This window comes from Heterodontus francisci, chromosome 5 (genome assembly GCF_036365525.1).
Source record: "Heterodontus francisci isolate sHetFra1 chromosome 5, sHetFra1.hap1, whole genome shotgun sequence".
Classification (NCBI taxonomy): domain Eukaryota; kingdom Metazoa; phylum Chordata; class Chondrichthyes; order Heterodontiformes; family Heterodontidae; genus Heterodontus; species Heterodontus francisci.
Window position 1 is genome coordinate 200,365,826 of NC_090375.1, and position 19,351 is coordinate 200,385,176.

At 42.8% G+C, this 19,351-nt stretch overlaps 1 protein-coding gene across 4 annotated transcripts in view; it reads right to left on the bottom strand.

The window, feature by feature from the left end:
• avl9 (AVL9 homolog (S. cerevisiase)) overlaps positions 1-19,351 on the bottom strand; it is a 115,341-nt gene that overhangs the window by 30,001 nt on the left and 65,989 nt on the right. For 2 of the 4 annotated variants that reach the window (XM_068032621.1, XM_068032620.1), the window contains exons 13-14: positions 18,067-18,184; positions 1,145-1,198 (exon numbers count right to left, since the gene is read on the bottom strand). In XM_068032621.1, the coding sequence (XP_067888722.1) occupies positions 1,145-1,198; positions 18,067-18,184 (172 nt within the window). The remainder of the gene's footprint in view (positions 1-1,144; positions 1,199-18,066; positions 18,185-19,351) is intronic. The other 2 variants (XM_068032623.1, XM_068032622.1) reach the window with 1 other exon arrangement.

Genomic DNA, 19,351 nt, shown 5'->3' on the forward strand with positions numbered 1-19,351 from the left:
TGCCCCATGATGTTCGTTTTCTTGAGGCTGATGGTTAGGCCAAATTCATTGCAGGCAGCCGCAAACCTGTCGATGAGACTCTGCAGGCACTCTTCAGCGTGAGATGTTAAAGCAGCATCGGCAGCAAAGAGGAGTTCGGACAGCCATAAAGGCGGGGCTAAAGTGTGGCGAGTCGAAGAGACTTAGCAGTTGGCAGGAAAAAAGACAGAGGCGCAAGGGGAGAGCCAACTGTGTAACAGCCCGACAAACAAATTTCTCTGCAGCACCTGTGGAAGAGCCTGTCACTCTAGAATTGGCCTTTATAGCCACTCCAGGCGCTGCTCCACACACCACTGACCACCTCCAGGCGCTTACCCATTGTCTCTCGCGATAAGGAGGCCAAAGAAGTCAAGCAGACTTGCCCAGCAGAATCTCCTCCTAAATGCATCCTGGGTGTCTTATTCCAATGGTACCATGCAGGCATTCTTTCAGCCTCATCTGTACAATCGTTTTCAGAAATTTACCTCTATTGGTGTTGGAAGCAAGTGTAGGATATTTGAATTAAATGATGAAACTTTTCTTGTGTACAGGCATCTGCTGACTATAGGAGAAAAGACACTGGAAGAACAAATGTGCATTCATATTACAACTGTTAGCTTCAGGGTGTCCCAAAGTGTTTCATGGCTAGTTAAAGTAATTTTGGAGTGTAGTCACTATTGTAACATAGAGAAAACTCGACCACTGGTTTGTGTAAGGTGAGGTCCCATGAATAGCAATCAGATAAACAACAAGATAATCTTTTTAGCAATGTTTGTTGAGGAATAAACATTGCCCAGGTAGGTATATGTATTTCCCGGTTTTGCTTCATGTAGCGCTACAAAATCTTTTATGTAAGGTGCATATCCAGGCTAACCTCCTATAATGGTGAAAGGTTCAGGTATGTCAAAACATTTAGAGCAAAATTCTTTGAATGGCATCTTCTGCCCACCCTCCCTGGTGTGGATGGTACCCGACTGATTTATGTGAGCATTCTGAATAAATGAAGAATTCCCTTTCTTGAGAACTGCTAACACACAACACAACGTCTTCTTGAAGGTCCAAATAAATCCAACATTTTGAAGATAAGCGACACAGAGTATAGCATTCCAAACTTTCACATACTCACTGTGACAATCTTAGTTTGACATCTGACACATTGTACTGCCCCTGGAATAGATGGCTGGAAAAGAGAAAAACATGCTAAAAATTCTGTTTTGATTCAATCAAGATTCATCTCCTAATTGACAATAAACATCATTCAGCTTCAAATTAAAACCAGTTTAATGATCTTTTTATAATTAGAGCGATAGAGTTATCGATGGCACGGAAGGAGGCCATTTGGCCCATCGAGTCTATGCCAGCTCTCCGCAAGGCAATCCAGTCAGTCCCACTGCCCCGCTCAGTCCCCGCAGCCCTGAAGATTATTTCCTTTCAGTGCCCAGTTTCCTTTTGAAATCACTGATTGTTTCGGCTTCCAACACCCTCATGGGCAGCGAGTTCCAGGTCATTACCATTTCTGTGTAAAAAAGTTTTTCCTCATATTCCCCCTGCATCTCTTGCCTAAAGCCTTCAATCCGCGTCCCCTAGTCCTAGTACCATCAGTTAGTGGAACAGTTTTTCCTTGGCTACCTTATCATAATCTTGTACACCTCTAACAAATCTCCCTTCAATCTCCTTTGCTCCAGGGAGAACAGCCCCAGCTTTTCCAACTTAACATTGTAACTAAAATCCCCCATCCCTAGAACCAGTACCCACCACTGATGTTAAACTAACTGCCCTGTAGTTGCTAGGACTGTCCTTACACCCTTTCTTGAATAAGGGTGTCACATTTGCCACTCTCCAATCCTCTGGCACCTCCCCCACAGCTAGGGAAGATTATGGCAAGCCATTCTACTATCTCCACCCCCACTTCCTTTAGCAACCTGGGATGCAAGCCAGCCGGACCAGGTGACTTATCTACCCTTTCCAGTACCTCCTCCCTCTCCATTGCCTCCACCATCTCTGCTTCTACTGATATTTATCAGATTCCTTTTCCTTTTTAAACACTGATACAAAGTACTGTTTAAGTATTCTTGACTTACCCTGCGCCTCAAAGGATATATTACCCTGTTTGTCTCTAATAGGCCCCACTCCACGTCTTATTACCTGCTTACTATTTACATGCCGGTAGAAGATCTTTGGGTTCCCTTTTATGTTGACTGCAATTCCATTCTCATTCTCTCTTTGCCAGTCTGATTTTCCTCTGTGCTTCCCCTCTTAACCTATTATATTTGGCTAGATTCTCACTTGAAGAATCCACCCGACATGCATCATACACCCTCTTTTGTTTCATCATAATCTCTATCTGCCTCGTCATCCAAGCAGCCCTGTTTTTGGTTCCCCTACATTTCGCCCTTGTTGGAATGTACCTAGCCTATACCTGAAGCATCTCTTCCTTAAAGATCATCCAATGTTCCGTTACAATTTTTCCTGTCAGTCTTTGGTTCCATTTTACGCGAGCTAGATCCCTACTCTTAACATTGAAAGTAGTCCTCTTCCAATCTAGACGTTATACCTTATATCGTTCCTTGCTTTTCTGCATTACTAGTCCAAATCTTATGGTACGATGATCACCTTATGATGATCATCATAGCCATGTGCTCCCCACAGACACTTGGTCCCTCTCTTTTCCGAGGACCAGACCCAGCAATGCCTCTTTTCTAGTTGGGCTGAGAACATACTGATCACGGAAGTTCTCCGGCAAACATTCCAGAAATTCCTCCCCCTCCATACCCTTTTCTATAACATTAATTCACCAAATATCGATTGGGACAAAGTCCCCCAATATCACCACTCTACAGTTCTTGCACATCTCTGTGGTTGCCCTGCAGAAGTCTAACCCATTCTATTACAGGTTTGGAATAAGCAAAAACTGAGATTTCCAGATGAAAAAAATTTATTTACCCAAAAAGTTTCCTGGGTGTGCGAAGTACAAACATGCTGATGCACGCACATGCACTTTCAAATCAAAATTCAGTTTGGCTGCAGAAATGATCCAATGTCAAAGGGCATTTCGAAAATACACGTTAACATTTAAAATATTAATAGTAAACAAGAGATTATATACTGATAATTCAGTAAGTGCAATATTGATGAATTTTCAGAGATGCCGTGTTTCGAATGAGACGCATGTCAGCTGAAGTGGATGTAGAACATCACTTGGCATTATTTGAAGACCAGGAGATTTCTCCCAGTTCCCTGTTCAATTTATCCCTCAAAACAACACTACCAAAAGCCAGATTATCTGTTCATTTATCACATTGCTGTTCGTCAGAACCTGGCTGCTGCATTTGTTACATAAATGAATACATTAACAAACTTGCAGAATGGTCACATAATTGGCAATGAATTTTTCAACACAGATAAATGTGAGGTATTACATTTTGGTTTGAAAAGGTAGGGCACATTACTTGGAAAACATGACTCTCAATGGGACGGAGGAGCATAGGGATATGGGAATACAAATGGACGAATCTCAGAGTAGTGATACAGATTAATAAAGGCCATAATAAAGGAAACCAAGCACAAGGGTATATTCCCAGAGGGATAGAAATGAAAAGTACAGAAGTTACGCTAAACTTGGACTGAACCTTTGTCAGATTTGGAGCATTCTGTACAGTTCTGGCCGCCATATTATTTAAAGGAAATACAGATACTGGAGGGGGTACAAAAATGATTTACAAGAATGATACCCGAAATGTGAGGTTATATCCATCAGGAAAGGATGAACAGGCTGTGCCTTCTTTATTTCAAGAGGAGAAGGCTGAGAGAAGACTTAATAGAGGTCTTTAAAATTATCAAAGGCTTTGATAGACACAGTGTTTGTTCCCATTTGTCGGGAAGAGCAAATCTAGAGGTCTTCAATGGGGATTTTATTTTTTCTAAACTGTAACTAAGGTTATCAAAGAACAAAGAACAGTACAGCACAGGAACAGGCCATTCGGCCCTCCAAGCCTGCGCCGATCTTGATGCCTGCCTAAACTAAAACCTTGTGCACTTCCGGGGACCGTATCCCTCTATTCCCATCCTGTTCATGTATTTGTCAAGATGTCTCTTAAACGTTGCTATTGTATCTGCTTCCACCACCTCCCCTGGCAGCAGGTTCCAAGCACTCACCACCCTCTTGTGTAAAGAACTTGCCTCGCACATCCCCTCTAAACTTTGCCCCTCGCACCTTAAACCAATGTCCCCTAGTAACTGACTCTTCCACCCTGGGAAAAAGCTTCTGACTATACACTCTGTCCATGCTGCTCAGAACTTTGTAAACCTCTATCATGTCACCCCTCCACCTCCGTCGTTCCAGTGAAAACAATCAGAGTTTTTCCAACCTCTCCTCATAGCTAATGCCCTCCAGACCAGGCGACATCCTGGTAAATAAACCTCCTCTGTACCCTCCCCAAAACCTCCATCTCCTTCTGGTAGTGTGGCGACCAGAATTGCATGCAATATTCTAAGTGTGGCCTGACTAAGGTTCTGTACAGCTGCAACATGACTTGCCTATTTTTATACTCTATGCCCGACCGATGAAGGCAAGCATGCCATATGCCTTCTTGGCTACCTTATCCACCTGCATTGCCACTTTCAGTGACCTGTGGACCTGTACGCCCAGATCTCTCTGCCTGTCAATACTCCTAAGGGTTCTGCCATTTACTGTATACTTCCCACCTGCATTAGACCTTCCAAAATGCATTACCTCACATTTGTCCGGATTAAACTCCATCTGCCATTTCTCCGCCCAAGTCTCCAACCGATCTATATCCTGCTGTATCCTCTGACAATCCTCATCACTATCCGCAACTCCACCAACCTTTGTGTCGTCCGCAAACTTACTAATCAGACCAGCTACATTTTCCTCCAAATCATTTATATATACTACAAACAGCAAAGGTCCCAGCACAGATCCCTGCGGAACACCACTAGTCACATCCCTCCATTCAGAAAAACACCCATCCACTGATACCCTCTGTCTTTTATGACAGAGCCAGTTTTGCATCCATCTTGCCAGCTCACCTCTGATCCCGTGTGACTTCACCTTTTGTACCAGTCTGCCATGAGGTACCTTGACAAAGGCTTTACTGAAGTCCATATAGATAACATCCACTGCCCTTCCCTCATCAATCATCTTCGTCACTTCCTCAAAAAACTCAATCAAGTTAGTAAGACACGACCTCCCCTCCACAAAACCATGCTGCCTCTCGCTAATAAGTTCGTTTGTTTCCAAATGGGAGTAAATCAGAAGTTGATCTAAATGGGGTGGGGTAGGTGAAGACTGTTAATTGTATGCAGGTGGTGGGCATTAACTGGGATTCACTTGTATTACTATAAATAGGAACAGCCTGAAACTGTGGTGGTTGAGTTAAGAGGTACATGCTTGTAATGTGTATCTCTGTAAATAAATGCTTATAAAACGGTGTAAATATTGGCTCCAGTTCTATCCCTGGCTTTCTGGAATAGGACATGGTAGCAAAGAATGGTTGCCTAAAGGTGAAGTTTGGAAGCTAAGAAAAAGTATTCTCTGACAGAAAACTAAAATCCTAGTAGCCATTATAGAAAATGGCAGAAAGCAAATGTAAATTGTCAGGGTACGATTACCTTCTGAAGTTCTGAGTTTGAACAATATGACCAGTGGAAGAATGAAGCAGATATGTGGGCACAGGTTACATTCCTACCAAACAGAAAACAAGATATGGCCGGAGCATTGTCGCTTCCTGCAAGAAATAAAATCAGAAGTATTTTGTGCGATGCTGCCAGCCAATTGGATAATGAAGGAAGTTTGGACCTTCTATTAGAGTACTTGAGTTGAAGTCTACAAGAAAAATGAACTGTTAAATGTCTACGAGGCACAGTCAGAATTTGATAGATTTTGGAAAACAGTCATTCCATGGAACTATACATCATGGGCTTTAACCGATTGCACAAAAGGTTGACAAAATTCAATTTGGGGATCCCTAGATCACTACTAGTACTTAAATTATTGGAGTGTGCTAAAGGTGTCTCATATGGATGAGCAACTGGTTCTAACTGGTGTTCAATTTCTGGAGATGGCGATCTTGTTGGATCAGATGTCTGCTGTCTTGAAAAAAATTTGCTGGGCAAACAGTCGTTTCCTTCAGCCTCCACGATACAATTCAGAAATTCCACGATGACACTAAGAATAGAAGACACAATGACTGCCAGATTTTGACGCCAATACAACGGAAGGATTAAAGACAGGCAGAATGAGGATAAAAGCACCTTTAGCAGATCTGGCCATTACAGCAGAAATCAAATTTGAAACAAAAATAATGGGGAAATGAATCCCAGAAATGTCTAAGGGACATTGGTGCTTCAGGTGTGATTCAAAGTACCATTACCGGAGTCAATGGAATCCCACCTGAAGCCTTGAAGCATGGTGGCCCTGCCCTATACACCAAGCTCCATGAGTTTTTCCTGGCCTGCTGGGAACAGGGCAGGATTCCACAGGATCTTCGTAATGCCGTTATCATCACCTTGTACAAAAACAAAAGGAGAAAAGTCAGACTGCTCCAACTACCGTGAAATCACCCTCCTTTCTATTGCTGGGAAGATCCTGGCTAGAATACTTCTGAATGGTTTGTGCTACCATTGCAGAAGAAAACCTCCCAGAGAGTCAGTGTGGTTTCAAAGCAAACAGAGACACCACAGACATGGTATTTACACTCAGACAATTACAAGGAAAGTGTTGTGAGCAAAACAAAAGCCTATACGTCACTTTCGTAGACCTCACCAAGGCATTCGACACTGTGAGCGGAGATGGACTTGGGAAATCCTTGAAATACTTGGATGCCCACCAGGTTCCTGGCCATGGTGAAGCAGTTTCACGAAAATCAGTACAGACAAGTCAAGCAAAACAGCGACCTCTTGAATCCCTTCCGAATCTCCAATGTGTGTTTGTCCCAACCTTATTCACCATCACCATCTTTTTCAGCATGATGCTGCAGCAGGCAACAGCAGACCTTAAGGATGGAGTTTACGTACACTTATGGACTAAGGGACGCCTTTTGAACCTCAGGCGTCTTCAGGCTCACACAAAGACAAAAGAAAAACTCATCTGTGGACTTCTTTTTGCTGATGACCGCACTCTCCTGGCCCACAGTCAGTCCTGCAACATATAACAACATGTTTCTCCAAGGCAGCACAACTCTTCGGACTAAAAATCTGTTTAAAGAAAACTGCAGTCCTGCATCAGACTGCTCCCCAAGAAGAATATAGACCACCGAGCATTGTCACCGAGGGAACCGAGCTGAATGCCATTAAGCAATTTACCTATTTGGGGAGAGTCATCTGATTTGATGCCACCATAGCCAAGGAAATGGAAAATAGGCTTTCCAAAGCAAACAGCGCACTTGGCAGACTCTACAAACGAGTGTGGAGCAACCACAGCCACAGAGCACAGACCAAACTCAAGTGCACAAAGTCATAATCCTCACCACCCTTGTATATGGTACCGAGTGATGAGTCCTATACCGCCGTCATGTACGCCTGCCTTCTAGAGCACGTCCATCAGTGATGCCTTCGCAACATCCTCAGGATCTACTGGCTGAACCACATCACAAATGTTGAAGTCCTGGAAACAGCCAACAGCACCAACATCGAGGCCATCCTCCTGCAAATCCAACTGCGTTGGGCAGGTCATGTTGCCTGGACGGACGACAGTCGCCTGCTCAAGATCATTGTTGTATGGAGAGCTGACCACTGGTAAACGGAACAGAGGGGCCCCACGCAAACGTTTCAAGGACTCCCTGAAGAAGTCCTTTTCTGTGTGCCACATCGACCATCGCCAGTGGAAAGTGCAGGCCATAGATTCTGATGCCTGGAGATGCTACATCGAGTGCTACAGACACTTTTGAGAGGGAGGTGTCATGCAGGCCCCCACCTAACAAGAATGAGGCATATTAATTTTGTCACAACATTGATTTTAAACTGCTGCTGGAGTGAGGAAATGACTTGTTAAACAGATCAACCGTGGCTGGAAAAAAACATTTGCATACTGACAGTGTTTGGAGGGACAAAGGGGCTATTCCCTGCTCCAATTTAACCCACAACGGACTTTGAGCACCAGGTATTATGTGTAAGAAGAAACATTCCAGGGTCGGCTAAGACAAGAGAATCCACAAACACATATGGTCAGACCAGCTAGTCACATGACTATTATTCAGTATATTAACACCTAATCTGTACTAATGCTTTGTCTTTCAACACACCATTAACATATTGTTTGCATTTGCTCTGTGACCTTTTGGTCAGCTATGTGGCCTGGTCCAATCTAGACCTCCTTTGTTATCTCTTGCCCCACCCCCATCTCACTTGCTTATAACCTGTGACTTTTCTAATATTCGTCAGTTCCGAAGAAGGGTCACTGACCCAAAACGTTAACTCTGCTTCTCTTTTCACAGATGCTGCCAGACCTGCTGAGTGGTTCCAGCATTTCTTGTTTTTATTTTAGTCACATGACTAACCTGCTTGGCAAACTGGGTTTTTCTGAATTGTACAAAGAGTTTGAACAAAAAAAGACTGTCTGCTCCTGGAGCAAGAAGACCTCTCTTGTCTGCTCCCATCTCTTTCTCACAAGCCTCTGGACCCACTGAGGATACATGAATCACAAGACAGAAAAGTCTCCTACATCGAACAAAGTTTACGAAGAATACTGAGCCCCAACGAAAAGCAAGACCTACCCACAATCAAGTATCTACAGCGAGCTTGAAGAACAGTAACCAAAACCAACTTCAGATATTGCCTCAAACTTTTCCACTTTATTTCTTCTGCTGTTTTCTGAGTCTATCTGCATGTGTGCATCATGCAGGTATGCTAGCGTGGGTGCATCGCGTAGGCGTTAACCGAATTAGAGTTTAAGTTTAATAAAGTTCAACCTTTTTTCTTTAAACCTAAGAAAACCTGTCTGGCTAGTTTCTTTGCCTTATAATTGGAAAGCGGTGAAGGAGGATTCACCAAGGGGGAACTAAAAACAGTGTGTAAAAAAAATTAAACCCGGTTACTGCAAGACCAGGTGAAGGCTGAGAGGGACCCCTAGACCCCTTTCTTACCTGGTCGCAACAGAGCAAGTAACCAGCATGAAAGAGAAAAGGATAGATCCAACTGACCCCAGCAGCAACTAAACCTTCACTTGCACCAGCTGTGGTAGAATCTGCCCGTCACTGATAGGCCTGACTAGCACCAACGGGTCTGCAAACTCGGAGAACAACCTTCCTAAAACCCTGGTCCGCGAAGAAATGCCAATAGAGATGTGGTGAACTGTCCAAAGCAAAGAGGTAGGGTCCTTGAAATGACATATGACAAAGAGAATTCTGAGGAAGAGGATGAAGATAATGATGAATCCAAACAAATACTAGTCATAAGGAATTTGTTCTGTTTGTTGTGGACTCATTTAACTGTGCAATACTAGATAGTGCTGGGACTTCAATAATATGTGGGAAAGATTGGTTAAAATGTTATCTTGATTCACTAAGTAGTTAGTGAGGATTCACTCAAGGTTAAGGAATATAGAAGTACTAATTGCTTTAGGTTTGGTGATGACAACACACTGAGGTCATTAAAGACAGTCGTAATTCCACGTAAAATAGTTTGAGTAAGTCATTTTATACGAACTGATATAGTGTCTAGTGAGATAACGATGCTGTTAAGCCAAACTTCTTTCAAAAAGGCACAAATGAACCTTGATATGGAGCATGATAAGGTAATTACTTTTGGAGAGCTAGCAGATTTTCAGTTTACCCAGTCAGGACATTATTGCATCCCCTTAATAAAACCTGAGTGTTAGACAAGTATTAATGGCATCAGGTGATAAGAATCAGAGAGAAACAAAATGTCTTAAAGTTATGTAGACAATTTGCTCACTCTGCTTGTCAAAGGTTAAAAGATGCAGGTGTAGTTGATGAAGAGTACACAAGGCTAATAGAAGAGATTAGTGACAAGTGTGAAATTTGTAAAACATATTGGAATACACTGCAATATCTTATTGCAAGCCATTAGCAAGTGACTTTAATGAGGTAGTTGCCATATATGTAAAAGTATGACAAAGACATAAAAATGCTCATCCTACATCTTATAGACCTGACGACCAGATTTAGTCTTTCTACAATAATACATAATAAGAACTAAAGGGTACTACAGACAATATCATGGAGAAATGGACTTGGAACACCAGCAAAGATCCTGATTGATAATTGAGGGGAATTTGCCAATGACAAGCTCAGAGACATGCGTGAAAATATGATCATGGCCATGAATACTGCAGCTGAAAGCCTTTTCAACAATGGACTCTGTGAAAGGAATCATGCAGGGATCAGTGAAATGGTGCATTATATTTTAGTTGATCAACCAGACTGCAAGTTGACAACTGCCTTGGCATACGGTTGGTATGTTGCCTCCCAGGTGCCAGGGTTCGTGATGTTTCGGATCGTGTTTTTGGGATCCTTAAGGGGGGAGGGGGAGCAGCCCCAAGTCGTGGTCCACATAGGCACCAACGACATACGTAGGAAGAGAGATGGGGATTTAAGACAGAAATTCAGGGAGCTAGGGTGGAAGCTTAGAGCGAGAACAAACAGAGTTGTTATCTCTGGGTTGTTGCCCGTGCCACGTGATAGCGAAGCGAGGAATAGGGAGAGAGAGGAGTTGAACACGTGGCTGCAGGGATGGTGCAGGAGGGAGGGTTTTGGTTTCCTGGATAATTGGGGCTCTTTCTGGGGTAGGTGGGACCTCTACAAACAGGATGGTCTTCACCTGAACCAGAGGGGTACCAATATCCTGGGGGGGGGAAGATTTGCTAGTGCTCTTCGGTGGGGGGGGGGGGGGGGTTTAAACTAATTCAGTTGGGGAATGGGAACCTAAATTGTAGTGCCAGTGTACAGGATGTTGAGAGTAGTGAGGTCAGGGATAAGGTTACAAGAGGGCACTGGCAAGCAAGAACCTGGTTTAAAGTGTGTCTACTTCAACGCCAGGAGCATCCGGAATAAGGTGGGTGAGCTTGCAGCATGGGTTGGTACCTGGGATCTCGATGTAGTGGCCATTTCGGAGACATGGGTAGAGCAGGGGTAGGAATGGATGTTGCAGGTTCCGGGATTTAGATGTTTCAGTAAGAACAGAGAAGATGGTAAAAGAGGGGGGGGTGTGGCATTGTTAATCAAGGAGAGTATTAAAGCGACAGAAAGGACGTTTGAGGACTCGTCTACTGAGGTAGTCTGGGCCGAGGTTAGAAACAGGAGAGGTGAGGTCACCCTGTTGGGAGTCTTTTATAGACCTCCAAATAGTTCCAGAGATGTAGAGGAAAGGATAGCGAAGATGATTCTCGACAGGGGCGAGAGTAACAGGGTAGTTGTTATGGGGGACTTTAACTTTCCAAATATCGACTGGAAATACTATAGTTCGAGTACTTTAGATGGGTCAGTTTTTGTCCAGTGTGTGCAGGAGGTTTTTCTGACACAGTATGTAGACAGGCCAACCAGGGGCGATGCCACATTGGATTTGGTACTGGGTAATGAACCCGGCCAGGTGTTAGATTTAGATGTAGGTGAGCACTTTGGTGATAGTGATCACAATTCGGTTAGGTTTACCTTAGCGATGGGCAGGGACAGGTATATACCGCAGGGCAAAAATTATAGCTGGGGGAAAGGAAATTATGATGCGATTAAGCAAGATTTAGGATGCGTAGGATGGGGAAGGAAACTGCAGGGGATGGGAACAATCGAAATGTGGAGCTTTTGGGCGGCACAGTGGCGCAGTGGTTAGCACTGCAGCCTCACAGCTCCAGGGACCCGGGTTCGATTCTGGGTACTGCCTGTGTGGAGTTTGCAAGTTCTCCCTGTGTCTGCGTGGGTTTTCTCCGGGTGCTCCGGTTTCCTCCCACAAGCCAAAAGACTTGCAGGTTGATAGGTAAATTGGCCATTATAAATTGTCACTAGTATAGGTAGGTGGTAGGGAAATATAGGGACAGGTGGGGATGTTTGGTAGGAATATGGGATTAGTGTAGGATTAGTATAAATGGGTGGTTGATGGTCGGCACAGACTCGGTGGGCTGAAGGGCCTGTTTCAGTGCTGTATCTCTAATCTAATCTAATCTTATTCAAGGAGCAGTTACTGCGTGTCCTTGATAAGTATGTACCTGTGAGGCAGGTAGGAAGTTGTCGAGCGAGGGAGCCGTGGTTTACTAAAGAAGTTGAAGCGCTCGTCAAGAGGAAGAAGGCGGCTTATGTTAGGATGAGACGTGAAGGCTCAGTTAGGGCGCTTGAGAGCTACAAGCTAGCCAGGAAGGATCTAAAGGGAGAGCTAAGAAGAGCAAGGAGAGGACACGAGAAGTCATTGGCGGATAGGATCAGGGAAAAACCTAAGGCTTTCTATAGGTATATCAGGAATAAAAGAATGACTAGAGTTAGATTAGGGCCAATCAAGGATAGTAGTGGGAAGTTGTGTGTGGAATCAGAGGAGATAGGGGAAGTGTTAAATGAATATTTTGCGTCAGTATTTACAGTAGCGAAAGAAAATGTTGTCGAGGAGAATACTGAGATTCAGGCTACTAGGCTAGATGGGATTGAGGTTCACAAAGAGGAGGTGTTATCAATTTTGGAAAGTGTGAAAATAGATAAGTGCCCTGGGCCAGATGGGATTTACCCTAGGATTCTCTGGGAAGCTAGGGAGGAGATTGCAGAGCCTTTGTCCTTGATCTTTATGTCGTCATTGTCGACAGGAATAGTGCCGGAAGACTGGAGGATAGCAAATGTTGTCCCCTTGTTCAAGAAGGGGAGTAGAGACAGCCCTGGTAATTATAGACCTGTGAGCCTTACTTTGGTTGTGGGTAAAATGTTGGAAAAGGTTATAAGAGACAGGATTTATAATCATCTTGAAAAGAATAAGTTCATTAGCGATAGTCAGCACGGTTTTGTGACGGGTAGGTCGTGCCTCACAAACCTTATTGAGTTTTTCGAGAAGGTGACCAAACAGGTGGATGAGGGTAAAGCAGTGGATGTGGTGTATATGGATTTCAGTAAGGCGTTTGATAAGGTTCCCCACGGTAGGCTATTGCAGAAAATACGGAAGAATGGGGTTGAAGGTGATTTAGAGCTTTGGATCAGAAATTGGCTAGCTGAAAGAAGACAGAGGGTGGTGGTTGATGGCAAATATTCATCCTGGAGTTTAGTTACTAGTGGTGTACCGCAAGGATCTGTTTTGGGGCCACTGCTGTTTGTCATTTTTATAAATGACCTGGAAGAGGGTGTAGAAGGGTGGGTTAGTAAATTTGCGGATGACACTAAGGTCGGTGGACTTGTGGATAGTGTCGAAGGATGTTGTAGGGTACAGAGGGACATAGATAGGCTGCAGAGCTGGGCTGAGAGATGGCAAATGGAGTTTAATGCAGAAAAGTGCGAGGTGATTCACTTTGGAAGGAGCAACAGGAATGCAGAGTACTGGGCTAATGGGAAGATTCTTGGTGGTGTAGATGAACAGAGAGATCTTGGTGTCCAGGTGTATAAATCCCTGAAGGTTGCTACCCAGGTTAATAGGGCTGTTAAGAAGGCATATGGTGTGTTAGCTTTTATTAGTAGGGGGATCGAGTTTCGGAGTCACGAGGTCATGCTGCAGCTGTACAAAACTCTGGTGAGACCGCACCTGGAGTATTGCGTGCAGTTCTGGTCACCGCATTATAGGAAGGATGTGGAAGCTATGGAAAGGGTGCAGAGGAGATTTACTAGGATGTTGCCTGGTATGGAGGGAAGGTCTTACGAGGAAAGGCTGAGGGACTTGAGGTTGTTTTCGTTGGAGAGAAGGAGGAGGAGAGGTGACTTAATAGAGACATATAAGATAATCAGAGGGTTAGATAGGGTGGATAGTGAGAGTCTTTTTCCTCGGATGGTGATGGCAAACACGAGGGGACATAGCTTTAAGTTGAGGGGTGATAGATATAGGACAGATGTCAGAGGTAGTTTCTTTAATCAGAGAGTAGTAGGGGCGTGGAACGCCCTGCCTGCACCAGTAGTAGACTCGCCAACTTTAAGGGCATTTAAGTGGTCATTGGATAAACATATGGATGAAAATGGAATAGTGTAGGTCAGATGGTTTCACAGGTCGGCGCAACATCGAGGGCCGAAGGGCCTGTACTGCGCTGTAATGTTCTAATTCTAATGAGTGGTTCATGCAAAGAATTCACTCCAGATGCTTGGACAATATAGTCCCCAATTAGTCATGATATTTGCAATAGTCCACCTGCTCTTGAAGGTACTGCAATAGGTTCTTTTTTTTTTGCATATTTGAATGTTTTATATGTAGGGAAGACAGGCTTTCATCAAGGCTGAGGTTTTGCAGAAAGTTTGGAGAGCACTGAGGCAACGTATAGGACCACCTGAGACAGAGTTTACTTCAGGAGATTTAGTATACTACAGAAGAGAGGGTCACAGGGAATGGAAAGGCCCTGGTCAGGTTAGGGTTGTGATGGTAAGACAGTACTTCTCAAACATGGCAAGCAGTTATGGTTCATTCCTCACAATTAATCAGAATTAATTACAAAATCTCTGACGCTGAGCAGCTGATAGAGGTAAGCAAGGCGCTTTGTACCTCAAATGCTTGTGCTTTGTGATAAGGTCCTGAGGAACAGAATGTGGTAGATCAAGGGCTAGGCACACATGATAGAACTACCATATTCGCAGACCAATTGCCCAGAGTGGGTACACAGGTGACATATATTCCAGTGAGGACCAGTGAATGGAGGGCTGTGACAATTGTGGACTTGCTGGAAAAGCTACTGGCAAGTTGAAGGAAATAAACTTGCAGGGCTACAGGATTGAGTGGGGAGTGGGAGTGACTAGATTGCTCCACGAGAGCCTGCATGGCCTTGATAGGCCGAATAGTCTCCTTCTGTGCCATAAATGACTCTAACTTTAAATACTGGTTGAATTGGACGTCCATGAAGTGAGGTCCATGGACTGGGAGAGTGGAGATTAAGAAAGTGCAGTGCAAGTACTGATGGAGAGTCCAGACGTGACTCTTGTGTCAGAAAGTGATCATGTATGGAGAAAGAACATCCGATAATACAAGACGGGGTCTCTCAGTAGCAGTTCTGACAGACAAAAAAGTAGAAGTAGTGCCCGTAGCTTGAATAGATTAGACAATGAAATATAGACCACAGAACAATCACGTAACAAAACTAGAAGTCCTCATAATCATGAACTTTTGGTGGCTGCCAATAAACCTGAGAATAAACTAATAAGAGAAGCAAAACAAAGGGAGTTAGATAGTTTGAAATTTATACTGAGGTACCAGGTAAGGCTTTGTCACATCGGTAAATATGTACTAAAAAAGTCCTTGCAGATGGGACTTATCAGGCTAAAGAAAGGCTAGTTGCTAGGGATTTTGAAGAGCAACTGGGTAATACTGATATTACAGTGGATTCTCCCACAGCTGGAAAAGTAATATTAAAAAATCTTTTTTATTCTTTTGGCTACAAATTCTGAAATCACCCAAAGAGAAAGGAAAACTATGGAAACTGAACAAATGTGTCCATGGCCTGAATGATGCTTCCAGGGTATGGTATATTTTGGCGAGATCTGTTTTGGTGAAAATAGGTTGTGTTCAACTAAAAGCAGATCCCGCAATGTTTTATTAATATCAAAAAGGAAAATTTTCAGACATCTTCATGAGGCATTTGATGAGTTCTTATGGGGTAGTACTGTGGAATTTGAGGAACGTGTTAATAACAGTAGAATTTAAAATTAAGTGCCAGGCTTATGGGGCTTTTAAATATCTTGGGTTTAGATATTAAGCGAAGTAGATCTGGAATAACTTTAACTCAACAATTCCTGGCGTCAGAGAAAGATGATGTTATATCTAAAGAAGAGACAGAACAATTGCGAAGCTTGATTGGTCAGTTGAATGGGTTGGGCACTCAGACCAGATGCTAGTTTTGATATGTTTAGTTTAGTTTAGTTTAGAGATACAGCACTGAAACAGGCCCTTCGGCCCACCGAGTCTGTGCCGACCATCAACCACCCATTTATACTAATCCTACACTAATCCCATATTCCTACCACATCCCCACCTGTCCCTATATTTCCCTACCACCTACCTATACTAGGGGCAATTTATAATGGCCAATTAACCTATCAACATGCAAGTCTTTTGGCATGTGGGAGGAAACCGGAGCACCCGGAGGAAACCCACGCAGACACAGGGAGAACTTGCAAACTCCACACAGGCAGTACCCAGAATTGAACCCGGGTCGCTGGAGCTGTGAGGCTGCGGTGCTAACCACTACGATGAAACACCCAAAAGTAGAGAAGGGTTTAAGGGCAAATAAAACATTTTTAAAAATCCATGCATATAATAAATGCATATTCAGGTTCCCATCCATAGCTGATTAAAGAACATGAAGCTAGTCATTTTTAGCGATGAATAGGATGGGAATAGAGGGATACGGTCCCCGGAAGTGCAGAAGGTTTTAGTTTAGGCAAGCATCAAGATCGGCGCAGGCTTGGAGGGCCGAATGGCCTGTTCCTGTGCTGTACTGTTCTTTGATCTTTGTTTGTTCTTCACATGCTAATCTTCGTGATGGGTATTCTAGTGCAGTTGGTTTCATAACATTCCTGATGGGCGAGAATAGGAAATGTTGTCCTTTAGCTCGGGAAACGAAAAGAAAAAGAGCTATTTAAAAATACTGTGGCTGCCGCCACACTGGCTCTTGTGGAGGCAATGGATATGGATTCTATTTGTCAAATATTTTAACTGAGATCTGTACAATGGGCATACTGAAGAGTTATGTAAATAATCATTCCTGTGGGATAATGTACAATCCACAAGAAACATGAGTGAGAAAAGGTTACGGATTGACCCTGCTAGCTTGAAACAAATGCTGGAAAGGAAATGGGTGGATGCAAGTCATCAACTGTTGCATTGTTTTACAAAAAAATGCATGTATGAAGGAATTGTTGGAGGTCTAATATAATTTGTTTTGAAATTTTGGTTGAAACTCTAATATTTAGAGAGAGAAGAGAATCTGCTTTTGTATATTAATTGTATGCAGATGGTGGGCATAACTGGGGATTCACTTGTACTCCTATAAATAGGAACAAACTATGGTGGCTAGAATAGAAGGTGTAAATTTGTAATGAGCATCTCTGTACATAAAAGCTTATAAAAATGTGTAAATGTTGGCTCCAGTTCGATCCTTTACCACCTGACTTGCTGGAATAGAACAGACAGGATAAGTTCAGTAGGGTAGTATTTTAAGGAACCTTAAAAATCCAGGTTATATAAAATATATTGAAATTTTACATGCGTGCACACTTCCTGTCTACAGCACACAACTTCCTGTTGTGATGTTTTTGCCACTCTTGTCAATATAGGTTCCTACGTCCCCCTTTATAATACCTATTGCATTTAGTAACCTTGTAACTACCTATTGAACTTAGGGTCAAGACCAAGTGTAGTCTTCAGGGGAAGTGGAGTCAGAAGACAGAATAATCAATCCAAGGCTTGCAAGTATAATTCGGTCACCATTTTAAAGTCATGCATCTGTCCTTATATTTATATATTTAAAATTTACATTATTTATAGTTAAATAGTAAAACTTATGCAATTTGCGAAGTAGAGTTGTTTGGAGTATAGGAGTATCTGCAGTCCATGCTGGGGAGCTGGGAGATACAAACCTGAGGTGCTTCAGTGCCCACCACTGGTAAGAGAGTGCCATTACAATGTTACTAGTTTACATAGATATTTTCCAGTATAAATGCAGACATCGGAAATTATAGCAAACCAAAAGTTGACACAAGAGCGAGACATAAAAGTAACGGGAAGTAGTATTTGTATATTGACAGTGAATGCAGATGCAAGCGTTTAATACATTACAAATATGTACAGCATACAGTGTTTTTGGATTTTTAACTTATTAAAAAAAGCCTGTGAACAAAGTCTAAGAGTCATCTCCCACTCCTCATAAAACCCAACAGTAACTCAATAGAGAAAAACATGAAATAAGCATCATCATCCTACCCAGGATTGACTTCAGTGACAGCAGGGTGTTTGTTGCTATGCCACACTCTGAAGTTGTGTGTATTCTTCCATGCAGTGACAAACAAAATGCCATAGTCTGCTAACATTTTGTCATTATCTGAAGCAGAGTAAAAGACATACTGATATATTGTCTGATCAGAATAGTAAATAGCATTCAGACAACTCCTCAAAGCATCAGTATCAACATAAATATTCAATATTACTTGAATATTAATCCAATTTTTGAAATAATGGAGCTCATACATCACTTCAAATAGCAGTGGATTTCAGAACTAGATGCCATGGACATTCTGCAATTCTGTCTCTGCGAGACACTACACACTGGATTTCCAATTTAGCTCATATATTGGAAGCTGCACAATTATGAAATATAACAGTTCTGCATCGCACCCATGATATATTGTGGAAAATATATGCAGCTTCACTTCACAAGTACATCAGTGAATTATTTGAATGCACAAGAATCAAATTAAGTTTTTTTTTTATAGAACAAGGAAAATTAAGCATAGAATTTGACAGCACAGGAGGCCATCCAGTGTCTGTGCCAGTTCTATGTTGCCACAATCTAAAACGAATCCCAGCTCCCTATGCTCACCCCACAGCCCTATATGTTCCTCTGCTTCAAATATTTTATACAACTTTCCGCAACAAGAACCAATGGTACTTCCATGATGAAGCTTTCAATGTTCCTGCAACCAGAGAAATGAAATTTCTCATCTCTCTTTCTCATACTTGGTGAACACCCACAGCACTGACTCTCAGACCAGATGAAATAGCTTTTCCCCATTCATTCCATCAAAACCCTTACTAATTAAAAAAAAGATAAATCTCCTCATCGCCTTTTCCCAATGGAAATAGTCACAGGTCACTCAGCATCCTTGGTGTTATCAGGTGAATCTTCGCTGCAACACAATTTCCAAAACCCAAATGCTGTCGGCAATTTTGTGGCTTTACCTACCCGCACTGGCTCTTCAGGGAATTATATATCTGAACACTTGGGTGTCATGTTCATCTACACCCTTGAATGTCCTTCCTCCCCCTCTCTCGAAATATATAACTTCACACTTCTCCATATTTAATGGTACTTGTCACCTGTTTGCTGATTTCACCAATGTGAAGTCTTTTACAATCCTGCGTACCATTTGTCAAAATCCCTACTTCTGTGTCATCAGCAAATTGTGATTTTTATTTCCTATGCCCAAATCCAAATGATCTAGGTACAGAGAAAAAAATTGGGACTCAGCACTGTCCGCTGGGCTAAACT